At 38.3% G+C, this 27,360-nt stretch overlaps 1 protein-coding gene and 3 long non-coding RNA genes across 5 annotated transcripts in view; 2 read left to right on the top strand and 2 right to left on the bottom strand.

Moving 5' to 3' along the window:
- The window catches only part of LOC149039724 (uncharacterized), a 193,126-nt gene that overhangs the window by 29,016 nt on the left and 136,750 nt on the right, over positions 1-27,360 (bottom strand). The window lies entirely within an intron of this gene.
- LOC149039729 (uncharacterized) overlaps positions 1-27,360 on the top strand; it is a 117,539-nt gene that overhangs the window by 422 nt on the left and 89,757 nt on the right. The window lies entirely within an intron of this gene.
- Positions 1,027-27,300, top strand: LOC149039730 (uncharacterized). Its single transcript, XR_016179983.1, has 4 exons — positions 1,027-1,236; positions 1,549-1,716; positions 25,080-25,121; positions 25,398-27,300. It is a non-coding gene; the product is annotated as an uncharacterized LOC149039730 (long non-coding RNA).
- On the bottom strand, positions 2,183-18,414 carry LOC149039731 (uncharacterized). 2 transcript variants are annotated; one of them, XM_089183385.1, is made up of 20 exons: positions 17,642-18,412; positions 16,553-16,689; positions 15,602-16,018; positions 15,254-15,313; positions 15,096-15,140; positions 14,716-14,769; positions 14,385-14,417; positions 14,065-14,109; positions 13,822-13,928; positions 13,463-13,554; positions 13,261-13,337; positions 12,966-13,067; positions 12,502-12,580; positions 12,341-12,395; positions 12,131-12,226; positions 11,575-11,703; positions 11,355-11,480; positions 11,082-11,117; positions 5,035-5,092; positions 2,183-4,661 (listed from the first exon to the last, which is right to left on the bottom strand). In XM_089183385.1, the coding sequence occupies exons 1-20, from the start codon at positions 17,845-17,847 to the stop codon at positions 4,546-4,548; spliced, it is 2,070 nt and encodes a 689-aa protein (XP_089039511.1). In that variant the 5' UTR covers positions 17,848-18,412; the 3' UTR covers positions 2,183-4,545. The 2 variants fall into 2 exon arrangements, with proteins under 2 accessions (XP_089039511.1, XP_089039512.1); XM_089183386.1 differs by lacking the exons at positions 2,183-4,661; positions 5,035-5,092 and adding an exon at positions 6,539-6,707 and having other exon boundaries at positions 17,642-18,414.

Raw genomic sequence — 27,360 nt, forward strand, 5'->3', positions numbered from 1 at the left:
TAATGTTGCCATCTGGCTCGTTTTAATACCTAGCCAACTAAAGCGAATTGTAATTGCGATAAAGATTTCGGTCAGTTATTGCTTGTTCCCGAAGGAGAAATTTAGGTCCTCAGCTCGGCGGAATCAAAATCACCCACAATCCATCAAATCAGTCTGATGTTACGAATACTGTCTTGTTTCAATTTTAACCTGCTTTAGAGTCAACATTAAGAAACGCTTCGGGTAACATTTCAATTAATAGAGGAAGGGTCCTACATCATGGGGAACCGACAAGTCGAAACATCAAATGATCATTGAAAGTCGCATCATGACGAAATATGATGTCGCCCGGCCACACGGTTCGTTTTCATCGCTGGCCTGGTAATCGTGAGAAATATATATCTCGATTGACTTCTCCAGTTGGAGAAATTTAGGCCCATAAGCTCGGTGAATCAGAATTGGCTACACTGTAAAATGAAAAGAGCCAAATTGACCCCAAAAGCCAAATTGGCCCCAATTTCTCGAGGGCCAGTTTGGCCCATCAAGGTTCGTTTTGGACTATTTGAGCCAAAACGGGCGGGACAGGTACCATTTCGACCCCTCCAAAATCTGAATTGGCCCCTATGAATTCTACTTTGGAACTTTTTCTCAATTTGGCCCTTCCAAGAGCCAAGTAGGATTGACCAATTTGGCCCCAACGAGGTACAATATTTGAAAAAAAAGAAAATATAAAAATAATTTTCTTTTTTCGACCATATTTCGTTCCCTATACTATTCCTTATAAAGTGTTCAAATTTTCAACGGTTCCTCTCGTAACTGAACACCGAGTCACACAACGAATTAATCGTTGGCTTTTTCTCGAGACGTGAGCGTGAGCTGCCTGTGATGGCATTAGTCGAACCTAGACCACGTGCGTCGGAAACAATAATGAATTACAGCAGCGAATTCGTCACTAAAGGAGGCTGTTTCTTGGCTACAGTCGCATGGAATGAGACTTAACAAAGGAAAGGTAGGCAAAATACATTTCTTAACAACGTATTTTACTGCAACTTTACATTCACAAACTTGACCGCTCCATTGATCTTTGTTCGTATCTATCTTGCAGAAAAAGACGGTTGCGATGGCCAAGATCTCCTTGCCATCGCCCAAGATGCAGACGTACCAAGGCACTACATCCCTATTATAAAAGAGCGTCTAAAGCTCAAGAAATTGATTGCAATGAACGCTGAACCTAGAGATGACAAGAGTTCTTCGTCGGTACGATAATTAATTTTCCCACCAGAGAATTTGACGCATGAATGGTTCGCCTCTTCTCCCGAGTCTTGTTGAGTCTCAGCGGTTTCGCAACTAAAGTCACGTGATCAAATTTTGGCGCCGAGAGATAGAGACGGTTACAGTTCGAATACTGCATTTGCACAAGATGGATTTAACTTATTTCAAGATTCTCTGATTTTAGGATCTCTCACTCTGAATTCTTAATCTTTTTCTTGAAAAGATGAAATGATATTTTTATGTCTATGTCTTTGTTTGCATCCAATTAAGCTGATTTTTTGGCTCTCACTCGTTCAGCGTGCAGAATCAAGTCCTTCGAGTAAGACGGTTCAAACGTCGATAGATGATTCAGATAACATCAGCGATTATGAAAATTTAGAGGTGACATTGGCACCGAAAGAAAAGGGTAAATCGCCCAAGGATCTCTGTTTTACGGACGAGGCGACAGAACTGAGCACTGTCTAAGTAAGTTCTTGGGATCACTATTTGTTTCTGGGCAACCGAGCTCGATATCGATTTGTCGTACTCGATTACCATTCCTGCTCGATAAGCAAACTACGTTTGATAATCGAGCTCGATAACTACAAGTCGAGCTCGATTGCTAATCGAGTACGATTACTAATCGAGCTCGGTTACAGTACTAACGAGAAAGACTGGGAAAGAGTCAAACACTGATTGAGGAGGACGATGGCAGGTAGTGTTGTGGCAAGAACCTTGGTCATTAGGTGAGTATTTCGTAAGTTTTCGTTAAGTTTCAGAGATAGCATTCAAAGGGAAGGTGTAAAAGGAAGTGGGAGCAAATGTAATGGAAACAGAAATTTTCCCAAAGCACGGAAACCCCAGGTCAGGTGTAGTCATTTCGGGTATAGAAGGATAAACTTAAACTTAAACTTAAACTTCGCTGGAATGGGACTTAATACAGACAAGAACAAACTTTTGGTAATCCTTAGTTTATTGTAAAATGTAAAATTTTTATGGTTAACTACGCAGGGGAATACTTGTGTCACTTTTAGATAAACTTGTGTCACTTTTAGATGAACGTTCAGTGATATATGTATACTTTTTTAAAAACAAATAAAACAACTTCTGGTTTAGAGCAAGATTTTATAAACCATTCAACCACTCTGCAACGCAATTCCTTTCCTTCTTACCGAACTAACCAAAAGTAGCAACCTTTTAAAGCAAACTTGTATCTCAAAAACCTCGAGCTGGAGGTAATACTTCTGAGCAAAGTAATATGGTTACTAAACTGTGTTTTTCAAACTCTCATTCCTAAAGACAAAACACTCAGCTGAATATTTAGGCTTGCAGCTTGGGAAAAGTACTTAATTGCTTGTAAACATGAGGATTTTTGTCTGTCACTGGATGTTCCTTTGGCCTTAGCGAGTTGCAAAATGTTGAGTTGTCTCACTATTAAATGTAGGCTTGGTGACATCTAGCCCATCTACACTGACAACTAACAAGGAATTCTGAGGCATCCAGAATTAGATCTTTACGGCTTAAGAGGCCATCTCTCTTATTTCCACCCTGCCAATTTCACCTTAAACTCTGTCAACAGAAAGACTATACTTAGGAAAGAACTAAGTTAGATTTGGTTTGATTTGAAATAATTTTGTGGCTGCATTAGGGGCCATAATTATTTCACCAGTTGGTAGGGACTATCACAACATCTCGGAAATTGAATAATACGCATATTTTGTAACATTGTAAAATATTTGATTTGCATAGTTAAGCCACGACATTTATATCAGATCCCTTAACAACCTTTCTAGTTTGCTAAGAAAGTTAGAATTTCCCTCTCCATATATTTGAAAAGGCAAACTTTAACATATTCTGACCCCTATATATCAGGGAAAATTATTTTTGACATGAAATTGACCGGGTGGAAATAAGAGAGACAACCTCTTAAGTATTTCAATTTTTTTTCTTTGTAAGAGATAGTGATGATCCTTTAGTCAAGATCTTAGCAGAAAATCCTTACAGCCTTATTGATAACTTTTTAACTCCCAGAAGTGATTGACATGTAACTTCTCCCTATTAGTAACACTTATACATCATTTAGCAAACAGGTGATGAGAATACTCAAACTTATCAGGTAGAAGTTGTCATCTTGATCAAAACACCAAATTCTTGTAACTAATACACAAGGAAATATGCAGCAGCTAGAAAGGAGAATTAACAATCAGATCTTGGGAGTCAAAGGGTTAAGATTCTGGACTCAGCCAACATACTTACTGCCTAAATATAACAGAGGCATTGTGTAATGGATCTTAACTGAACTGAATGAACACAACTTTATAGGGAATAACTTTCTTAAAAAACTTAAGGGCTATGATTAATCGTTTGACCCCTATGAGTGACTAGCATCAAACTTCTCCTTACAACATCACCCCTGAATTACACATTCAGGTAACAAAAACAAAGGAAATGTTCACCAGCTTAAGACACTCTTGATTGTTAAACTAATTTTTGTTGTTAACACTTGGGAAATGTATAAAGACTGGTATTGAGAATATCCCCTCCTGATGTTAGGGTGTAAAGGGTTAACAGTGCACTTTCTGAATGAATGTAGACATTGTTGTACTGTAGGCTGTGTTGTGTTCATTCAACATTAACCCTCTACACTCTAACATCAGTATGCACACTCTCCATACTGTACTTACACATTTACACAGGTGCTGACAAGGAGAGTTTGTTTAATAATTAAGAACTTCTCCAGTTGGTGATCATTTCCTAGACTCTCATGACCTTATGTGTGATTGAAGGATGATATTGTCAGGAGAAATTAGATTCTAGTCACTCTTAGGGATTAAAGGGTTAAGTAGGAAATAGTAAGTTAATGGTACAGTGGAACCTTGATTTAACGAACCTCTATACAACGAAGTTCTTGATATGACAAACAATACTTCTGTTTCAGCCCAGCTAAAGTTACAGTAATATAAATGCCACAGAACCTCGATATAACAAACCCTAAATATAGCCAACCAATGTCTCCAGCCCCTTGGCACTCTATTAAATCAAGTTTCTACTGTACATGTTATCTATTTCTATATACTACTTGAAATGAAAAGGTGGAGAATAAAGTTGTTTACCTTTACACATAGCCAGTATATCAAACAAACAAAAAACCCTTAAATTATAATAGAATATCATTTAATGGCTTACACTTGTGAACTTATGGTTAGGTGAGGTACATATAAAATGAATTTAGTAGTAATTTTGGATCTGCCTTTGTCTCGGTATGATCAAGTTTACTGGTAGTACTGATCACGAGTGATGGTATACAACTTATTTCTAGTGTTTGGCATCTTCCCTTTTTCTCTTTCCCTTTCGATTCCTGTGAGATCTTTGGTCCTTTCTCTTTTTTTTCTCCATCCTGGCTCCTTCATCTTTCTTTTCATGGTCTTCATCTTTTGTTTCCATGTGAAAAAAGGTGAAAAAATGAGAGATTAGTTGAATGTTGTAATGTGCTCACTGGAATAAAGGCAAAAATATGGGTTGGTCATGTGTAGATACTAACAACTGATGATAAAAATAACAAACTAAGGGGCTTGTTGGAAATATTTTGGGATGTACCCTCAAATAAAATTAACAAACAATTTAAATGTTTTTGGTAATTCACAGGAAGAAACAGGTACCTCACTGTGCTTCATCATGGCACAAACATTGCACAAGGAAGTTTGATAAAGAAGAAGAGTTATTATGAGTAAGAGTTATTAAGACTAATTATGAAGTTGGTGGTGTTAACATTGGTCATCATAATCTATTTACTTTTGTGTTTACCGTTCATTGTCTCTGAGAGTTCCTCTTCATCTGAGGGGTAGTTTCCTTTGAATGACACCTGCAATGAAACATAGGCAGAGGGTAGTATGCCACTCATGGGATGAGTGGCATATCACCCTCGTGTAGGTGCCGCTGGGAAGTATTATCCAGAGAGTTTAAATAATCTAATGGCCCATTTATGAACACTTTCATACAATTTGGACTCCTTAGGGTTAAGGAGGTGGGAGGGGTTGGGTCCGAGACGAGTCTACAGAAAAATAATGGCTTTGAGGGGGAACCATCCCCCTAAATCAAATGTTGGAAGGAGGGAGGTCACACTAAATATCTCAGTAATTGTAGAGTTTTGTATCCTATTTATGTGAAACTACATGTTCAAAAATCAACAAAAAGTATATACATGACAGTTTCCATCCCAACAATTTTCAAAGTATCTGAGTAACTGTAGAGTTTACATGATTTTACACTATTTAGATAACACTACATGTTCAAAAATAAACAAAAAGTATATGCACGACTGTTTCCATCCCAACAATTTTCAAAGTATCTGAGTAACTCTAGAGTTTACATGATTTTACACTATTTAGATAACACTACATGTTCAAAAATAAACAAAAAGTATATGCATGACTGTTTCCATCCCAACAATTTTCAAAGTATCTCAGTATTTGTAGAGTTTACATGATTTCATACTATTTTGATATATCTACATGTTCAGAAACAAACAAAAAGTATAGAAACATGCTTCTGCTCATATAATTATACATCCTCTGCATTTGCATGACTTTTCATCCCAACAATTTTTAAAGTATCTTAGCAATTGTGGATTTTACATGGATTTTGTACTGTTTTCCCAACAATTTTTAAAGTATCTTAGCAATTGTGGATTTTACATGGATTTTGTACTGTTTAGATAACACTACATGTACTATATGCTTTTGTCAGCTTAATAATATGTGTTCTGCACTTATATGGCTGTTTCCATCACAACAATTTTCAAAGCTAGGTACTCTTATTAAAAGACATTTTATCGGGTTAGATGTGCGCAATATCCCTCATCTTTAGCATTGTCGAGCTCTTCCTCACTGTTGTGCATCTGTGAGAGTTGCTTTTGTACTTCTCATCTATGCCATACTCTTCAGGATACATGAAGGAGTACTCTTAATCTCTGACTTCTTGAGGTTTGAGGTAGTTTGACCCTCTTGGCATTACTGAAATGGTATCTTCATAAGAGCTGTGTGAGGTATGTCACATCTTGACTTTACTGCTAAGTTCTTGCCTGATATTTGTGGTAGTTCTGCTTTCTTGGCATAACTGAAATGATATCTTCACAAGAGCTGTGCGAGGTATGTCACATCTTGACCAAACAGCAAGCAAAAAACTCTCAACATCTACTCTCTTTCAGGGACAGCAAGGCAAGGAGGGTGCAGTAAACATATTGGAAGATTATTACCCAGCAGGTTTCCGCCTCAATTACTTTGTTCTAGTAACATGTCGATTTCGAACCTTTTCTTTTTCCTTTCGATTTTCGATAGTTTTCTTTATTACTTCTTCTCTTTCTGATGTGGTGTCTTCGCAGATTTCTTGAATATGCTTCAATAACTTTGGCTTCTCTCTCCAAGTGTCTGTATCCTGTGTTGCATTTAACATCCTGAACTCGACACACTTCATCCGCTCTGCAAGAAGTGAGAAAATTGTTATCCTTGCCTCAAAATTGAAAAGCAAGGGATCATGAAGGCAACATGTGTGGTTGATAACCTCCAGCATATCAAGGTAATGCAGTTCAATAAGAAGAAAAGAGCAGAGCAGCCAAAGGAGAACAAAAAAGAAACCACCACAAAAACACAGGAAAAAGTCTCCCTGATTATGCTGGGAAAGATTGGTTTGAAGAATGTACAAAGGTAAACAATTTTGCAAGAGGGGGTAAAGTGCCTCAAGAAACATTGACTTGACTAACATATCTACAACACTAAGAACTACACAGTGGAGGTTTTTGCAAGGTATTGGCTTTTCCAAATGAATCCTGAAGGCCCTGGTTTGCAAACACAACTGAAGGAAAGAGATTTAACATGTAAACAATCCTTGCAAGAGAGTGAAAACCCCAACATAGCTGAAGATAAGTAGAGCAAAGTGAAAGCCATACAAATAGTAACAATGAGAATTACATCGATTCCATCAACTCTGGAGAGGAAGATAACTCCACAAATGATGTCCTTCTTGCTTTTATCAATAACTAGAGAACAAGTTGAAAGGCCAGCTGCAACACACCCAGGAAGATTAAAAGGACCCATAAGAAATTGAGTCATAAATCATTTGATTCTTAACTTTTTTAATCCTGGAACAGTGAAGAAATCTCACTGCTAACAAACCCAAATTACTTTTCAAATTAATGTCTGAAGAATGAGTTATGACCATCATTATAATGAACAAAAAATAAAAATAATAAAGCACACTGCAGAATACATGAGTGGACTAAGGGGACAAGGAAGGCTGGGGGGTGGGGCAATTCATCAGGAAAAAAGCTTTACATTGTAGGGAATAACCATAGCAAAAAATGACATTTGTCATGAAGTATCCGATTAAGTATTAATATTAACCACAAATTAAAAACATCAGGTTAGAGTTAAGGTTAGGGGATACTTCATAACAGTTTTTTGGGATGAGGAGAAGGGTAAGGGGACAACGTATAGAGCTTACTGTCTAGCTCGATTTTGAAAAAAAAAATTAAGAATACATAAGAAGAGCCTGGTCAAAGTATACCAGGATATCTAAGGATACCAGGTCGCACTGGACACTTCTCACGAAGAGCTGGTCAACAGTGGCCCCGGAGGGATTACAAAGGGGAATGATCTAAGGATACCAGGTCCAACTGGACACTTCTCACAAAGAGCTGGTCAACAGTGGCCTCGGAGGGATTACAAAGGGGAATGATCTAAGGATACCAGGTCGCACTGGACACTTCTCACGAAGAGCTGGTCAACAGTGGCCCCGGAGGGAATACAAAAGGGAAATGATCTAAGGATACCAGGTCGCACTAGACACTTCTCACGAAGAGCTGGTCAACAGTGGCCCCGGAGGGATTACGAAGGGGAATGATCTAAGGATACCAGGTCCAACTGGACACTTCTCACGAAGAGCTGGTCAACAGTGGCCCCGGAGGGATTACGAAGGGGAATGATCTAAGGATACCAGGTCCAACTGGACACTTCTCACGAAGAGCTGGTCAACAGTGGCCCCGGAGGGATTACGAAGGGGAATGATCTAAGGATACCAGGTCCAACTGGACACTTCTCACGAAGAGCTGGTCAACAGTGGCCCCGGAGGGATTACAAAGGGGAATGATCTAAGGATACCGGGTCCAACTGGACACTTCTCACGAAGAGCTGGTCAACAGTGGTCCCGGAGGGATTACAAAGGGGAATGATCTAAGGATACCAGGTCCAACTGGACACTTCTCACGAAGAGCTGGTCAACAGTGGCCCCGGAGGGATTACGAAGGGGAATGATCTAAGGATACCAGGTCAAACTGGACACTTCTCACGAAGAGCTGGTCAACAGTGGCCCCGGAGGGATTACAAAGGGGAATGATCTAAGGATACCAGGTCGCACTGGACACTTCTCACGAAGAGCTGGTCAACAGTGGTCCCGGAGGGATTACAAAGGGGAGTGATCTAAGGATACCAGGTCCAACTGGACACTTCTCACGAAGAGCTGGTCAACAGTGGCCCCGGAGGGATTACAAACGGGAATAATCTAAGGATACCAGGTCCAACTGGACACTTCTCACGAAGAGCTGGTCAACAGTGGCCCAGAGGGATTACAAAGGGGAATGATCTAAGGATACCAGGTCCAACTGGACACTTCTCACGAAGAGCTGGTCAACAGTGGCCCGGAGGGATTACGAAGGGGAATGATCTAAGGATACCAGGTCCAACTGGACACTTCTCACGAAGAGCTGGTCAACAGTGGCCCCGGAGGGATTACGAAGGGGAATGATCTAAGGATACCAGGTCCAACTGGACACTTCTCACGAAGAGCTGGTCAACAGTGGCCCCGGAGGGAATACAAAAGGGAAATGATCTAAGGATACCAGGTCGCACTGGACACTTCTCACGAAGAGCTGGTCAACAGTGGCCCCGGAGGGATTACTAAGGGGAATGATCTAAGGATACCAGGTCCAACTGGACACTTCTCACGAAGAGCTGGTCAACAGTGGCCCCGGAGGGATTACAAAGGGGAATGATCTAAGGATACCAGGTCGCACTGCACACTTCTCACGAAGAGCTGGTCAACAGTGGTCCCGGAGGGATTACAAAGGGGAGTGATCTAAGGATACCAGGTCCAACTGGACACTTCTCATGAAGAGCTGGTCAACAGTGGCCCCGGAGGGATTACGAAGGGGAATGATCTAAGGATACCAGGTCCAACTGGACACTTCTCACGAAGAGCTGGTCAACAGTGGCCCCGGAGGGATTACGAAGGGGAATGATCTAAGGATACCGGGTCCAACTGGACACTTCTCACGAAGAGCTGGTCAACAGTGGCCCCGGAGGGAATACAAAAGGGAAATGATCTAAGGATACCAGGTCGCACTGGACACTTCTTACGAAGAGCTGGTCAACAGTGGCCCCGGAGGGATTACTAAGGGGAATGATCTAAGGATACCAGGTCCAACTGGACACTTCTCACGAAGAGCTGGTCAACAGTGGCCCCGGAGGGATTACAAAGGGGAATGATCTAAGGATACCAGGTCGCACTGGACACTTCTCACGAAGAGCTGGTCAACAGTGGTCCCGGAGGGATTACAAAGGGGAGTGATCTAAGGATACCAGGTCCAACTGGACACTTCTCACGAAGAGCTGGTCAACAGTGGCCCTGGAGGGATTACAAAGGGGAATGATCTAAGGATACCAGGTCCAACTGGACACTTCTCACGAAGAGCTGGTCAACAGTGGCCCGGAGGGATTACAAAGGGGAATGACCTAAGGATACCAGGTCCAACTGGACACTTCTCACGAAGAGCTGGTCAACAGTGGCCCGGAGGGATTACGAAGGGGAATGATCTAAGGATACCAGGTCCAACTGGACACTTCTCACGAAGAGCTGGTCAACAGTGGCCCCGGAGGGATTACAAAGGGGAATGATCAAAGGATACCAGGTCGCACTGGACACTTCTCACAAAGAGCTGGTCAACAGTGGCCCCGGAGGGATTACAAAGGGGAATGATCTAAGGATACCAGGTCTAACTGGACACTTCTCACGAAGAGCTGGTCAACAGTGGCCCGGAGGGATTACGAAGGGGAGTGATCTAAGGATACCAGGTCCAACTGGACACTTCTCACGAAGAGCTGGTCAACAGTGGCCCCGGAGGGATTACAAAGGGGAATGATCTAAGGATACCAGGTCCAACTGGACACTTCTCACGAAGAGCTGGTCAACAGTGGCCCGGAGGGATTACAAAGGGGAATGATCTAAGGATACCAGGTCCAACTGGACACTTCTCATGAAGAGCTGGTCAACAGTGGCCCCGGAGGGATTACGAAGGGGAATGATCTAAGGATACCAGGTCCAACTGGACACGGCTCACGAAGAGCTGGTCAACAGTGGCCCCAGAGGGATTACGAAGGGGAATGATCTAAGGATACCAGGTCACACTGGACGGGGCTTAGGAAGAGCTGGTCAACAGTGGCCCTGGAGGTATTAGGAAAGGGGAATATTGTAAGGATACCAGATCAATGTTAAAATAAGTACAGTTACAAATAAAAACAGAGGTCATCATTTAACCCTTTTAACTCCCAGGAGTGATTAACCTCTAACTTCTCCCTATAATATTCCTTCATGATCTAGCTAACAAGTAATGAGAATACCTAAACTTATCAGGTAGATGTTGTTACGTTGATTTAAAAACACCAAATTCTCACAAGTGGTTTACAAGGAAATGTGTAGCAACAAGAGGGGAGAATTCGTAATCTGATCTCTGGAGTTAAAGGGTTCAGATCTGAAATCGAGAATTAAACCGCTATTTTTTAATTTATGACTTTTGCACCTACCAGTGACTGCTCCAAGTTAGTCATCTCTTCAGTGTTCTGAAAATTTGTAAAAAAAAAAACAAATTAGACCATAGCAATGAAAGTGTCTGTCACGAAGACACATAAAATAACTTATTATGCTACCCCAGCTCACGCTGTTTTTAAGTGTTTAATAATTTTAGAGAATTTACATAAGTAAGAGTTAAATCATCTTTAGAACTAAATGTGTTTTGAATGGGAATGCGTTATTTTAAGACATTGAAAAAATTAAAGTGGGTTTTGATTGAAACATACCCTCTCTAAAAGGTCCAGGACTTCGTCCCCTTGTAGATGATCAGAGTGCCTCACCACTTCCCTTCCTCGCTGTAGTGTGAAGTGGAGTGGTACTTCAACAAGCGAACCAATCCAGTCATAGACTTCCTGTTTATTGTTTTCATATAACCAAAAAAAGAAAACATGCATCACTTACTATCACCACCATCATCATGTAGCAAATATTATATTATATTCTTACCTGGAAAAAGGCATTTTTCTCAAAAGCCCTGGAGAACTTTTTTCCATTGTTGATATGGACGCCAATGGTTGTTCCACCTCCATTAGTTGGTGGTGCTGTCACCCTCCCCCTGCGTTGAGCCCTTGTTTGCTGTAAAGACAAATATTATTATGATGGATATTATTACGACAGATAAGGCACATCACAGTGCGCACAATTATAAAATAAACATATGTGGGTATAGTTATTTAAATAGAAAATCACTGTATACAATTGACATAACTAGATTATGAATTAGTTGAGATAAATAACAAGGGTATATTTCATTCTTAATTTTTTCAAACCTTACATGAACCTAAGCTTAAGAGTTGAGAGAAAGCTGGACACAGTGCACCCAATTATAAAACAAGCAGGCTTGCTTAGGTATATTTAAATGGAAAGTCACTGTATACTCTTGACATAACATTAGATTATTAATTTTTTGAGATAACTAATAGAGGACATGTCATTCTTAATTTTTCCAAACCTTATATGTATCTAAAACTTAAGAGTAGAGAGAAAGCAGATGGTAACTTACAGAAGTTTCATCCTGATTGTTTACGGTATTGTTGGAGCTGGTTCCCAGGGAGCTGCTAGCAATGTTAGTGCTATTGCTGGGGCTGGACTGTAATGCCTGTTATGAAAATTAAAGTGTTCTAATGGGTATATTAGGGAGTAAAATTAAAATAATGTGATTTTGTAAGTGTATCCTTTCAAATTGAATTCTAAATTAGGGGATATTGTGTACCTGGTACTGTAGCTCTTGACTTTGTCTTTGTTTCCGCCAGTCATCCAACTTTTTCCTGTTGAAAGAAGTACCTGTGTCAGTGCCTTTCATTCCCATTTTTTAAGTTTTAATAATCATTTTAATTGTGAATACATAAATAGCTGAAAAGTTTCAATCCATACCGTTCATCCCTCATTGCAGAATATAGAGCCTGTGCTCTGCCAATGGACTCTTGAAGGCCCGCACAATCCAAGTTTGATTCTTGTAAGGTACAAGGTACAAAACATGTTGGTGTTAAAAAGACTAATAGATTGAAGCTATTCTTGTTGTAGGTATGATTATTGAAGACTTCGCAGAAATTCTTTCAGAGGAAATTTTGTATTTGTTGCACATGGAAGTTAGAAAAAAAGAAAATGTCTTTGAGACATCCACATTCCTTTTTTTGTTTGTTGTTTGTTTGTTTTTTTTTTTTGTGCATCATAAACAATCAATGGATAATCAGACTACTAGTGAAGGAAACAGAGGAGCTAGCAAATTATTCTACCCCATTCATGACCTTAATGACAAATGATACACTTTAAAAAATGAAAGGTGTCATTCATATAATCACAATATAGATTTCAAATTTCAAATTTTTCATGTTTACCCTCAAAGATTTCCACGCACTGTGGCATGTTTCTGCTATGACATGGGGCCAGAACAAATACAACAATGCCAGGGCTTTGTGAAACGCCATATTTTACTCTCACTGCAATTAAAGGTACGATTACTCTTGTGCTAATAATAACATCTGCAAAATCATCTTGATATATCAACAATAACAACAGTGATAACTATGATAATTATAATTATTACAATAATACTCCAAAAAAAAACTAATTAAAATTAACACTTCGGTGCATTTGCTTTTGCATTCTGAGCTAAAGACTACGTTTAGCTACCTTTCTGGGCTTCATGGCTGCTGTCTTTGGCAATCCAGAAGTAAATATGTGGGCTGTTTGCCACAGTGTTGAGCATGCTTGAAAAAGTAAATACAGAGAAGGTTAATAAACATCAAATACACCTGAGTTAAACAAATGTGGAGGCAGAGTAGGCAGAGAAAAATCAATGAGGAAACAAAAGCAAACACATTAGTGTACTAACCTAACCAATCTTCTCTTGCTAGCAAGAGGACAGCTGAAGGGCAAAAGCACAGCCACCATTATACGACCATCCTCTGTTCCTTGCCATGTGAACTAAGATAACAAGAGAAACAGTTCAGTAAGATATGTACATGAACATGAGTACTATTTGAATTGTTTACAGCTATTTTCCCACAGCAGGTAATCAAAGGGAGAAACGGGTTTTATTTGACAGATTAGTTTGTAGCTCTTGGTTTTTTTTTTTTTAACATGCAAACTTTCTTTTTTTCTTGCCAATCAAAGGGTAGGGTATGAGTGTGATTGTGATCACATCTCATTCTATGTGGGTTTTTCCTACATACTGATAAACAACCTAATTACCTCTTCAAAAGAGTGGATCAGAAATGAAATGGCTGTGCTTTGCCCTCTGTCCTCTAAAATATTGATACATTGCAGCACCTCAGTGGTCCTGCTATGAACACCTTCACCTATAAGAAATGGGTAACCATGAGGAAAGTGATTTAGTGATGTATGAATGTATTCAGTAGCATTATACACTACCTGTGCTTTCATTGCTCAGTTTGTCATGCACTATCTGCTGAGGTAAACTCATCACAATCATACCTGTTATCACTCCTGATGTTGAAAGATCATCAGTGACATAGCCATCTAGAAAGACAAAATAATAACTAAAACAGGTATACTAGTTCATTGATAAAGAATAATGTAAATGACAATTTCTAGTCTTATTAAGCTAAATGACTGGGGCATTTTGGTTGCTAGGATATGACCTCCCAAAGTACTGACACAGAGATGCATTGGCTTTGGTAAAAATGGTTCTTGTAATCTTTCTCACAACAGATGCATGGCAAAAAAGGAAGATAGCATGGTACAGGCATTAAGGAAATTGTTATCCATTTAGTGAGACATCAAGGTGAGCTTACAGAGTCTAGCCTCTTCTGAGTAAACTATCACTTCTGCAAAAAAGAAAAAGAAAAGATAGGAATTACTTTGATGTAATAGGTGATAATGTCACAAATCATTATTTCCTTTACCTGCAGGATGATACAGATTCATCACTAATTTTCATATGTAGTTGTGGCTTTATAAGTCCATTATTTATGAGTTTCTTGAGTGATGTGACTCAGATTAGTAGGTGTTTTTTTCATTAAATATACATATGGCTAACTGGAACTGGAACGAATAGCTATGGGTTACTAAAAAAGTGCTTCCATAATCTACAGTTTTGACTTACTTGAACATCCTTTTACTCACCATTAATGTCATCTTCTGAGTCAGATGATACAACAGATGGTCCTGCATTGTGGCCTAACCAAGGAAAAGGTGCAGACATGAAGATCAGGTCCATGTCAGAATTGTGAAAGTTCTTTAAATTAACTTAAGGTTACTTTCCACTTTCAGGGGTGTCGTTCATGAAAACACTTGTTTTTATGCTAGTTTCGTATAAATTCTTGCAAACTTTACATCAGAAGAAAGCTTAATGACAGCAGTTTACAATAAAAATACGATTTAAATGAGTTTTCCTCTTGGGAGTGTTATAAGCCAGCTAGACGAGAAACGATTAAGTGTTCTCTTATTGAATTTATTGAGTATCTTCATCAAGATCAATTGAAACTGTAATTGCACCAACTCACCGCCATGGTTTGAATCTGACTCATCTGACAAGTCTGAGCTCTCATCTGTTGAGTAACATTTGATTTAAATTATAATCGCCTTATATACACCCATATACACATTTAGAACACCAATACAAAAAGTAAATTGAAAAAGTAAGACAAAACTGGGGTCATACCAGATGTTGATCCTCTTGCATTTGCAGTTGCCATTGCTGTCAGATATCTTCGTGTAGAAGCTATGATGTCAAAAGCAATTCAGATTACACATAAAATTCAGAATTAAATTAGAACTTGTCATATTTCTTTGATTTTCATTAAGGCAGGATAAGATATACTCACTGAAAATAACTTCACTTGTCTAGTCAGTAAATTGAATTACAAATGGAAAGACAAAGTCTAAGCTGTTGGTAGTATAAACCGATACCTTTCAACTCAGACTTGTAATTAGCAATATTTTCAAATTTTTGTGAAAGATCTGAAAAGCTTAATTTCAAACAGTAACAAAATTTTTTTTTTTCAGTTACCTCCATCAACTGGCAAAGGCATCAGATCCAGTGAAGCGGATGTGGAGGGTTGAGCAACTGGCAGTGTAGATATAAGGCTGCTTGAAGATGGGGACAGCAAAGTGGCCCGTGATGATGTAGATGTTAAGGTGGCAGTGGATAGAGATGTGGGTGGTAAAGTGACTGTGGATGATAGAGATGTTGAAGTGGTTGTAGATGTTGATGGTAAATTGACTGTGAATGATAAAGATGTCGGTGGTAAAATGACTGTGGATAATAAAGATGTTGAAGTGGCTGTAGATGTTGCTGGTACAGGTGCTATGGACGACGAAGATGTTGAAGTAGCTGTTGATAATGAAAGTGCTGAAGAGGTTCCAGATGTTAGTGGCAAACTGACTGTGGACAATGAAGTGGATGTTGAAGTGGAAGATGACAAAGCTGTGGTGAAAGAACAGTTTATGCATGTACATGTTGTGATCAAATGTCGTCATAAATTTGATACATTAGACTGGAAATGGGCCTATAGAAGATTCTCACAAGTGTTTGTGGATACATTGTATATGACATAAACCTTCAACCTTTCAATTGTTTAATGTCAAGGTATGCATTTTGATTTAGCCAGCCTCTGTTACTCGGTTAATATTTGGAAAAATGCAATAGTCATGCACATCACTATTTCTAGGGTGATGAGATAACAAATGACCAATTTCTTCTAAAAGTTCTACTTAGTATCTGGAGGTTTATTATTTTCCTATTAATTTGTGCTAGAAGTTGCAAGGCTGCAGGGAAAGTCACCTTACTAAGATAAGTAAGTAAAGTATCAAGTAAAAAGATAAGTTTCATAGAAAACTGGTTATAAATTAGACTATGCTTATTCAAGACATGTTCCATTTGAAGAGAACAGTTTAAATAGTATGCACTTGTAAGGTTTACATGTAGTTGATGTAAGTAACACTTTAAATGTAAACAGACCTTGACTTGGTAGAAATATAAAGATCTTTTTCCTTCTACTTCCACCAAAGTGGTCCATGAGCTGCACACCACTTTGAAGGCCAGTTGCCACTGTCCTCATTGCATGCCCTCTTGCATATGATGTAATTATTTCCAAGCTAGTGTAATAAAGTAATGACAGAAAGGTGATTGTAGTTACCCACACTAACCTTTTTCTGTTAAATTGAATTTAACTGTGAATTTATTTCTGTAAGGTGCATGCAAATATACATTAATTTTGAATGCACATTTGCTTTTAGTGACATTTGCTCTAGATTGACATATATTGTAGCAACGACAGAAATATTGCATAGTATGTCATGAAAAAAAAGTATTGTAGGTTTAAATAATTCAATGTGTACTGGAACAAGGAAGGTTATTATCTTAGATGTCTAGACAGCTGTTGTTAATACAATTGGCCAACATTTCATTTAATTTTTTGTTGTTGTTGATTTGTTTTTGTTTTTTTGTTTACTTCATCTGGATCGACCAACGATATTCGATGTTTCTTTAGATAATCAAAATTCACCTTGAAAGCGAGACTAAGAGGACAGCAACAAAGGAAATCAAGAAATATCCCTTTCCAGTTTCTCTAAACCTCGCTTTCATGGAGAATTTTGCTCTATCGAAAAAAAGCTTAATCGGGTTAGCGTGAATCATGAATTTGAGCATGACCTTCACACGAACAGAAAACGACAAAAAGTAAATCCTACACAATTCCACACCTCTTTTGTAAACTTTGCATTAAACTGATGGAACGTTAGGAAAATTTGTAACTAATTCCACACAATAATACAAATGACTGGATGAAGACAACAAAAAGACGGATATGTGCGCTGTTAGCCACTTGTCATTTATGTCCGATGCTTATCCTGTCTACTGGCGACAGCTTCTCAATGTTGCAAGACATCTAAAGGAAGATTTTAGCAACCTTAGTTTTCTCTCATCCACGTTTACATCCAATCTTGCCCCTTTTCGGCATTTCGCTGCTTTTATTACGGTACTTTTCACTCTTTTCTCTGAAACCATTTTCTACCCTACGATACAGATTATGAAGGCAGCAGCACTTACCTGCTAAGGTCTTTTCCTGTAAGGGGAGGAAATGCTCTCACCAGTAAGTCTCCGATTTGGGAAGAGCTGTCGTTCTTTGTAAACGATATATCAGAAATCCGCTTGGCGGTAGCGAGCCTGCCCAGCTCAGTCTTGTTTGGCACGCTTCTGTGCCGTTTATCCAAAAAGACAACAGTTCTTTGGAAAGCGCGCTTGCTATGGTTCATCTCGTGGAGTTAAACACTTAATCTAAAATGCTTAACTCCTTGCTGCACTAATATTCCCAAGGATGACGCGAAACCACGCCGAAAATGAAACTGACCGACGTGTCTACGTATTAATAAAAGGCTTTTGTTTCGTGGCACACCCATGTCACCTAGGCCTGTCGCTACGGGACATTTATATTGAATATATTGTTAAACAATATTAGGATCGTTGGCCGCAAATGCGCTAAGCGCACCCTTTTATTCGATTCGTTTAATTGTTCTTTAATTCCATGAAACGGGCAAGTTACCCTTTTCCAGGAAATGATGTCCACACACACATACACACACACACTCGCACATGCAGAATGGAAACTTGATTGTTTGAACAGGGAACTTGACCCTGGGTAACTGTCATTTCGCGGATCGATTGTTGCCAGATCAGTATCAATTGTTATTGATGAATACGTGTCAAATTGTCCAGGAAATACACATTTCCCATTGAGGTTCACAAGGTTATAAACATCGTTTACTTATCAGTTAGTCTTGGTTCTTTCACTAAAAGCAAACTTTGCTTGGATTAGGGCCTGTTCGCACTTTGTTTGTTTTGCAAAAAAATCTGTCAACGCGAAACCATTTTCAGTGCGAACGATTTTTTTCGTCCACGAAAATTTTGTCAAGCGTCACCAAACTTCAAAGACACCGTCGAGTAGCTTTGGAGGCCTACAATTTTTTGTCAAGCGAGAAAATTTATTGTTCCGTGACAGCTACCCTTCAACGGGTCATCATATTTCGTAATCGATACCACACAAAATGGTATTGCGTACGTGATCCCATTTACTGCCATTTACCGCCATTTAGAAATGGATAGACGAGGAGAAAGTTTAGTTTAGTTATTTACACTTGAAAAATACCTCTAGGAAACAGAAGTACACTTACAGGAAAAATGTTTAAGATAAAAACGTTATGGAAGGAAAGATAGCTACGAGGACAAATATTGAAAGCGATACAAAAAATGTTTAGGTTTTTTAAGTCAAATATGTTTTTTTAAGAATTATGGGAAACACACTCGTCAATTTCCCCCTCTTCAGTATGAGTAAGCTCGATTTGTTCGTTTGCTGCGCTGTGTTCCACGTGATAATAAATGATTTGACAAATGCATTTTTCCCCGTTATCTGAACACCCTTGTCCCACTGTCGCAGACGGTCTAACCGGTTTGGTTACAGATCAAAGGCATCCCACACCAAATAAAAGCCGACACGCAGCCTCGCACCAACCCAGTCTGACACGAATTTGAATTTGTTAAAAAAAAAAAAAAACATAAAAAAAAACAAAGTAAAACGAATAAAAACCCTGCCCTGCATAACATGAATTAAAAATAGTTTTTTCCTTAACGAAGACTAGTGGGCAGCACAAAGAAAGACGTATTGTTGTAGTTTCTCCTTTATTCCAACACGTGTCGCCTCTAGCATTGGAGAGAATATAACTACACATTCGTTAACCTCAGTTTACTTTCCTATGTAAGTGAATCATAGCTGAAAAATCCTGTAAACGGATGTTATAAAAAAAAACCGCCTCAATCTATTGCGCGTTATTATATTTTGGGGGCCATACGATAAGTGCTTATTGCGGTGAATCAATAAACAAAGACTTTGTTTCTTCATAACTCTTTTTTAATTAGGAAGGAAGGTTAATAAGATCAACCCATTTATCCTTATCCATACAGATGTTACATGAAATGCCTTAATTTACTGAGCGTTGTTGTATTTTAGGAGCCGTGCGGTTAGCGCCAATTGTTGTTACTCAATAAACAAAGACTTTGTTTCCTCACAACTTGTTGTTAATTAAGAAAAAAATGATCGGTGAGTTCAACAGATTTGATCGGGTAAATTTTCTACCATTGGAAATACAAAAAGCTAGCCTAGCACACGCAGATAATATTTACACCAGATACAAATATATCTTCTATCCTACATGGGAGTACATAACAACCCAATGTTTTTATGAATAAACCTAAATTGTTAGTAATCGTCGTTATAAATGTAATTACAAACTTTTCTGTTTCTGGTAATATCAACTAAGTTGAAATTATAAATTGGCCACCGTAAAGAGTTCAAAAGCTGACGTTTCGAGCGTTAGCCCTTCATTAGTCTGATGGAGAGCTAAGGCTCGAAACGTCAGCTTTTGAACTTTTTAGGTGGCCAATTTACAATTTCAACTTAGTTGATATTATCAAATCACCTTGTTACCCCCACTGACGCAGTACCAGAGTTTCTTTAGAAACTTACCCCCTTTGTTTCTGGTCTGTTATGACGACGGCAAACATACTTCTCCATTATAACAAAGGATGAAAAAAAAATCACACTTACCTTACAAAAGGCACTGATGAGGAAGTCGCAAGTTTAAACAATAGGCTGTTTTACCTTGCGCTTAGCGATGATTTAATTGCTTTTGTTAACGATGAGGTCACCCTAAGGGGTTTTATTCATTTGTTCTAAACAACCGTGTGGAAAAAAGATATTTCGCATAAGTGTGATGTAGTCAATTACAAAATAAGAAACTCACAAAATCATCGAAATTTAGACCCGTTTCTCGCTATTGCTAGCTGACTAGACTCCAACAAGGAGAAGAAAATAATAAGTCCTTACGTCAGTATGCAGCTTTAGAGCAAGGCCTCACGATAAAGTTTTAAACGGTAGTGGTCGAAAACGTTAATAGTAAATATATTTTTGGTAACCACCGTAAGGGAAAAAAACCTAACCGTTAGCCGTAAAGTGGCCACAATTTTATCCTTTAAACTTACCAGCCATCACCCCATTGGAACCCTCCACTATTTGGTACATCTTTTTATTACTGTTGTTCATTTATTATTTCTTTTTGAAAGTTCAACCTCAATCAACGCCGGTAGGCCGGTTGCCGAACACTGTTGCAACGGCACGAAGTTAACGCGTCATCGTTTAAACTCCATAGAAATCCAACCCACACTTAAAATGGGACTAATTCGGTAATCACCTTGGCCTATTGAAGAGATTAAAATGAAGGCGTTATCCAAAGATGGCAGGCTTTAAATTGTGAACGAAGGTATCGTTTTTTTACCGCACGAGATAGTAAAGTAATTATTTTGTACAATTCCTCTCCGCTTAAAGAACTGAGTATATGCCCAAAATTCGCATTTCCATTTCAATTATAATGAATTATTTTTAGTTTGTGCGCACAAATATTGCAACTTCTCCTTTTTAGTGGGCACGGTCAATTTTAAATAAACGTCATCTTTTTTTTTTTCTTTTTTTTTTTAACGCAGCTACCATCTTAACGCGCGGGGCTGACATAAATGTATTTCGTATTTAATTGAAGAACAACAACGGGGAAAAGGCGCTTTTCGGAGATAACCTATAAGGGAACTTGCTATCGATTACTAGCTTTAGTCCCTCTTTCATCGGGCGTGTGCATTGGCACAAACGTCCTTTAATCTATCTCCTTTTCAACTTATATAGTAACAACTTTTACATGCGTCTGCATGCCGCTACATAAAACTGTCATATAAGTTGCAAGTGTTCATAGCACAATTTGGATTTTTACTTGACTGCTACGTGATAAATACACCGACTTAAGAAAAAAAAACCTCAAAACAACACTAAAAGTACCGTGGGTTACAATGATAATTATCGACGTACTTAAGGTGTTTTAGAACGCACTTTTCCCATTCGATGTAGGAGACCTCTTTGATGTTAATTCAAAACTTCTAGAAGCAAGAGCATCCACCATAAAAGTCGCATCTATACGCGTCTATATATTCAGTGGAGAAGAATGCTTAAACCGGCCATTTTAATTTGTTCAAAAACGATAAAGGGTCTTTCCTTAACAATACTGTACAGGCGCTGCTGAGGATGCATAAAAAGAAGAAGTGTGAGATCAAACAGTTTTTTCGAGGAGTTCCCCAGAGTGCCACTTGGTAAACTCCTGCAGAAGGTTTATTTCTTCTCTGCTGAGGACTCCCAGCGACGAATTTCCAGGTACCTGGATTTAAATACAAGCTTGATAAGAAAAATTAGTAGGCGCTTACAGGATGGCTGCCCAAGAAACCTTCAGGACAGGCCAATCACGCCCTTTGGACTGGTGTAAGATGCGACGAGAGTAAATTCAACAACTAATCAAAGCTAAAAATCGCTATTTTTTCAAGTATATACTAACACGGGAAATAGCGTCGTAGATCGCCTGCACTCGGCCTGCACTCAAACTTTGAACATCCTTTGCTAATCGCCTCCGAGCAACTTGCCCACTATTGGCACACAAAAATTATGGCAACCATTTATAGCAGGAATAAATGAGTTTAAAAAAATCACCTTTTTGTGCCATATTATATTACTGATAATAATAATAATAATAATAAATAAGATCTTTTGACAGGGAGCCCACGTCACAAAGTGTGGTTTTCAGTGAGGCCCTGCATAAATCTAACGTAGGGATAACAGAAAATATAAATATGGTTATCAAGAATAGGATAAAAGGGTATAATTAATAGAAGAGACTACATGTTTTTAACAAGACGTCTAAAAACTTAAAAATCGGAAATGTTCCTAATGCCGTCTGGGAGAGCGTTCCAGTCATCTACTGCATGACAAACAAACCGATGCTGACCCCATGTACGCTTTGATTGTGGTTTACAAATGTTGTTATTAAAACGAGTGTTATAATCATGTATATCTTTAAAATGATTAAAATTAAAATTCCAATCAATTAGTCCATTCAAGGACTTAAAAACCAAAAATAGACGATGAGATCTTCGCCTTTTTTCCAATGTATCCCAACCAAGTAGATCAAGAGCTTCTGTTGCTGATGAATGCTTTGGCATATCTAAAATTAATTTAGCTGCTTTATTCTGGAGTAATTGGATCTTGTTCATCAGAGTGGTGTTGGATTTATCCCCCCAAGTCACATCTGCATAATCAAGGATTGGCAGCACCATGGGGGACTAGGCAAATGTTCACCTCCAATCATTTCAATATTTTTGAAATATAAATATTTTCATAACCTTACTGTTCCTTAATTTTCTGGAACATGTGGTTCGCAAGCCGAAGTAGGTGGGAATGTGACAACAAAAAGCACTCAGGGCGCTTTAATATCAAAATTATTTCATACAGGTGAATGATAATTACCCATAGCTGGGATAAAGCCTAAAGCCAAATATTAATGGGACAAAAATCATCCATCTGAAATATATATATTTTTTCATTATTTCAGAACAACTGGGGAAGACGTGCACAAAGGTACACATGGGTTTTTGGGATTGTTACGACACAACATTTACCTGCAAAAAGCTACTTCGATGAAGTGGAAAGACGAGATATGGCCACCCTCCATCCCATCATTTCAAGGTGTGTTCTCCCTGGAACCGAAGTGCACTCGGATGACTTGGCCTCCTACCGGCAGACGGACCAAAGAATTAACAACATAAGCGCACATCAAATGATTGTCCACCGACTCAACTTCGTTGACCCAGTCACTATGGGGTTGACACCCAAGAAATCGAATCCTGCTGGAACAGTTTAAAATTGGGCCAGAAAACACGCCGGAGGATAAGGAGGGAAGACTTGCAGTCCTACCTCGACGAGCAAATGTGGCGTCGGTGGAGAGCGGGAACCGCTCAGCAATCCATGCAGAACTTTTTGGCCGTTGTAGCCAATCAATATCTAGTTGATAATCCGGTTTTGTAAATACGCTACGGTTTTTACTTTCAGTTTTGGGAGAGACAGGTAAATAAACAATTAAGCTCTGTCCATGACTATGTTGAATAGGTTTTACATAGGTTAGGTCTACTGACCACACTGGTCCAGAAAGATTTTCTAACGAAACGACGTATTTTTAAAATATGCGATTTCAACTTGAACTTTAACTCGTTATGAAAACCGACCTTTTCGAATTCCCCGATGTTGATTTTTCTTGTAACACTTTTTTTGACGGGATGATAAGGGCTTTACTATACACATCATCTAGCTGCATTTCTTTTTTTTTTTTGCCGTAGATGACAATTATGATAATGCAAAAAAAAAAGAAAAAAAAGAAAAAAACCAGTTTATTCATTTTCATAGATAGAGGCAAAGCTCTTTTTGGATTGTGAGAGAAAAATAACGTTTTTCAAAGCACCTGCGAAAGTGTGGTCGGGGCTTTGATCTTGGAAGTATTTAACGCACAACAATCACAGTGTTCAAAAATAAAACTTGATTGAAAAGTTCAAAATATTGGTGATTCAGTCGTAATCCTTTCTTAGGGAGAAAAAATAGTAACATTTTAAAACTAGAGTGCGATACGAATGTTGTTGTGTCGATAGATGACGCTGTTATTAGTCAGAAAAAAGGTGCGACGATATTCAGTTTTTTTTACCGCTTCATATGCGTGTCTTTTCCTTTCTTTAATTACCCTCTAAAAAGTTACAGTAAAAGTTCAAAGTAATATCTAAATGCAAGTTGTCGTAGAGAAAGCCGGAACGCACACGAGCGAAAAAAAGGGTGTCCTGATCTTAGGGAAGAGAATCGCTTAAACAAAAACGGCAGCGTGGGAAAATTTATTTTCAATATTCTCCCCACTCACTTCATATCCTCTCTATGAATCCTGTCTCTGAATCTCCTAAAAAACTTATGAAGCATTTCGCCGTCGGTATCGAGGTTTTTTTTGCACACTCCATCGCACTCCATAAGGTTGGACTCTCCACCAGTCTTTCTCGTCAGTACTGTAACCGAGCTCGATAAACGAATTTTGTCGAGCTCGATAACTAATCGAGCTCGATAACTAATCGAGCTCGATTAGTAATCGTACTCGATTAGCAATCGAGCTCGACTTGTAGTTATCGAGCTCGATTATCAAACGTCGTTTGCTTATCGAGCAGGAATGGTAATCGAGTACGACAAATCGATATCGAGCTCGGTTGCCCAGAAACAAATAGTGATCCAGTTCTTGCATATTAAACTTAGCAGGATGGTGAAGAGTACATTATCGATTACTTTCTTTCGATTATATCCTAAAGGAAAACACACAAGGTGCCAGTTGGTCAGTTAAAGATGACAAATCTCGGGGATTGCACCTACAAAAATGGCGAGATTTGCTTTATTTTTATTGAAATATATTAGATATGTATTTACTTGCACCATCCATAAAACAAAGTAAACCCAATTTTTAAATCTGGTAAATTAAAAAATTAGTGAATTGATAGGATGTTATCAGACAGTTTAATTTTTTTGAAAACAAATATTTACCTACAGGTTCCTCCTGAATGGCTTTCAAAATTCCAACTACCATCGAGGGTAAGAAACTTTTCTTTGTTTTGGTTTTTAAGTCTACAAGCAATCCTTATTTATTCATGAATACTGAACTAAAACTGAAGTGCATAGAGGTATGATTTCTTTTCTTGATAAGTACCTATACAGTTTGGTGAAAATACATCATTGATGATCACCATTATTGTGTTTTTACTTATTATGCACAGTTTGCTTACAAATATTTTGCAACTTTGTAGTTGCAAAAATTTACTGTTCTCCAACAACAAATTAATTTGCTCATTTGTTTGTTTTTTTGTACAGTTCTCTGCCTCAGTAGAATTGGATACCCAGAAGGGATATCTCAGCAGCAGCCTAAAGTACTCTGAACAGCAGTGGATTGCAAAAAAAAACAATTATTGCAGAGTATCCTTGTATGGTTAGCAGGATAGTAGACTAAGTTGACTTGGAAACTGAATGGATTGGTATGGTCTAAAAATCTATTGCTTCACCTCTTCTGCTTGCAGTGAAGAGAGACAATTTTGTGGTGCTGAATCTCTTGCCTTAAACTAAAAAGTTGCAAAATAATCACTCTCACCTTTTAAGTTCGTGACCTTTGTTCTTGTGTGTTTGCCATCACATGCATTTAATGAAGTTGTGACCATTTTGGAGGTACAAGTCCAAAAAACTGCTACTTTGGTACTAAGATGAACAGCTAAAATTTCTGAGCCTGTTTGCCAATGAAGTCCAGATACAAAGGTTCAAGTACTTTGGGGTTGTATTAATTTTGCCTTTTTGTTTAGTTTTTCTTGATTTTGCAATTTTTTAAAATATTCCTGTTGTCAAACCATTAGATAAATATTGGACATAGAATAGCTGATTGTTTTCAGATATTTTGGGAGTCATACATTAGGTTTTCAAGTCTTGAATGGAAGACAAATTACACACATTGAGCTAAACTTCCACTTCCATTTCTGGTGTTTTAGCTTATAGTTTTAGAAAAACAATATATATATGTAAATGTGGGGGTAGAGTCTACCTTGGCATAAAGTGCTCAATGCTGTGGTAGCAGAGCTAAGTATACATAAGTTAAAGAATTAAAGAGGACACATCAATTCTCTGTGACTCTGAATCCTAAGCGCTTGTCAGACAGAACTTTTCTGTCTGACAAGTGCTTAGGCACAAAACTCAGTCACAGAGAATTGATGCGTCCTCTTTAATTCTTTAACTTAAGTGTGTATATATATATATTCTTTTTTTTCTGGCTACAGGCACTTTCTGCACTTTGGCTTGATTTTAATGTGGTTGTAAAACTTGTTTTTATTGCATAGAGTAGCTGATGTTGGTTCAGCAATCAGAGATTATGTCCAGCACAAATTTTAATTGTTGGAGATCTTCAATACATCAATCACCTGAATATAGTAACAGGGAAGTGTAATTTGTCACTTCTCACAAGAGAAGATTCTTGATGCTCTCATTGGGTTACTTGGCTCATTTATATTTTCTTACAATCGGTCAAAGGCAATTTTGACTTTTTTTAGAGTAAGCATTGCTTGAAATTGGGCACAGGCAGACTCTTGTCACTGTTTCCTCTATTTTCAATGACTTGGAAAATGCCTGTGGTAGTACTTGCTGATAGTTTATATTTTGATAATATCTAAAGTAGCAATATGAGTGCATGTATTCTCACATCCACTGGAAGAATACTCTTTGCTGCTCTAAGGCTCTTTGTTTTTCATATGCACAAATCAAACAAGATCTATATTCTTGTGCAGGAACTGGACCATTTGTTGCCTCTGTCTTATTTTGATAATTTTCTGTACTTTAAATCAGTCTTAATTATAAGCTGCTTTACATTACCACATTTGCTAAGTCATTGAAAAGGGAAGCTTTACTCACAAGTGTCTCTTGGGTGTAATTTCTTGCAATGCTTGCACTGTTAAGAAGTATACTGATTTAGGGAAGAGATCTATTTTAGAAAATGTTTGAATTAATGTTAAATATGTATGTATGTTATATTCTTTCACATGATGTTTCAAAGTTTGTCTGTTTTATACCACAATTAAGATTCTTAATAACTGTAAAATCAGGTAGCATAAAAGGTTTTTACATAAACAATATCTAGAACCTAATAAATGAGTGTTTGAAAGATAAAGTATGTGGTGTATTTTCATTATTTGAATGTAAGGGGGAAAATCAGCATGGAGAGGAAAGAGCCGTCTACTTCTGAAGTGGCCCACATTGGAGCTGAATTGGCTCTTTTTGAAGGGGCCATTTGTGAGAGGGC

Source organism: Pocillopora damicornis, chromosome 9 (assembly GCF_964200805.1).
Source record: "Pocillopora damicornis chromosome 9, jaPocDami1.2, whole genome shotgun sequence".
Lineage (NCBI taxonomy): Eukaryota > Metazoa > Cnidaria > Anthozoa > Scleractinia > Pocilloporidae > Pocillopora > Pocillopora damicornis.

Excerpts from the sequence above, each read along its gene's own strand:
- LOC149039731 (XM_089183385.1), bottom strand. The coding sequence starts at position 17,847 with ATGAACCATAGCAAGCGCGCTTTCCAAAGAACTGTTGTCTTTTTGGAT. Across the intron at positions 14,770-15,095 it reads GTCAGATTCAAACCATGGCG|GCCACAATGCAGGACCATCT; the intron begins GTGAGTTGGTGC and ends TTCCTTGGTTAG. Across the intron at positions 11,118-11,354 it reads TCCTGGACCTTTTAGAGAGG|AACACTGAAGAGATGACTAA; the intron begins GTATGTTTCAAT and ends ACAAATTTTCAG.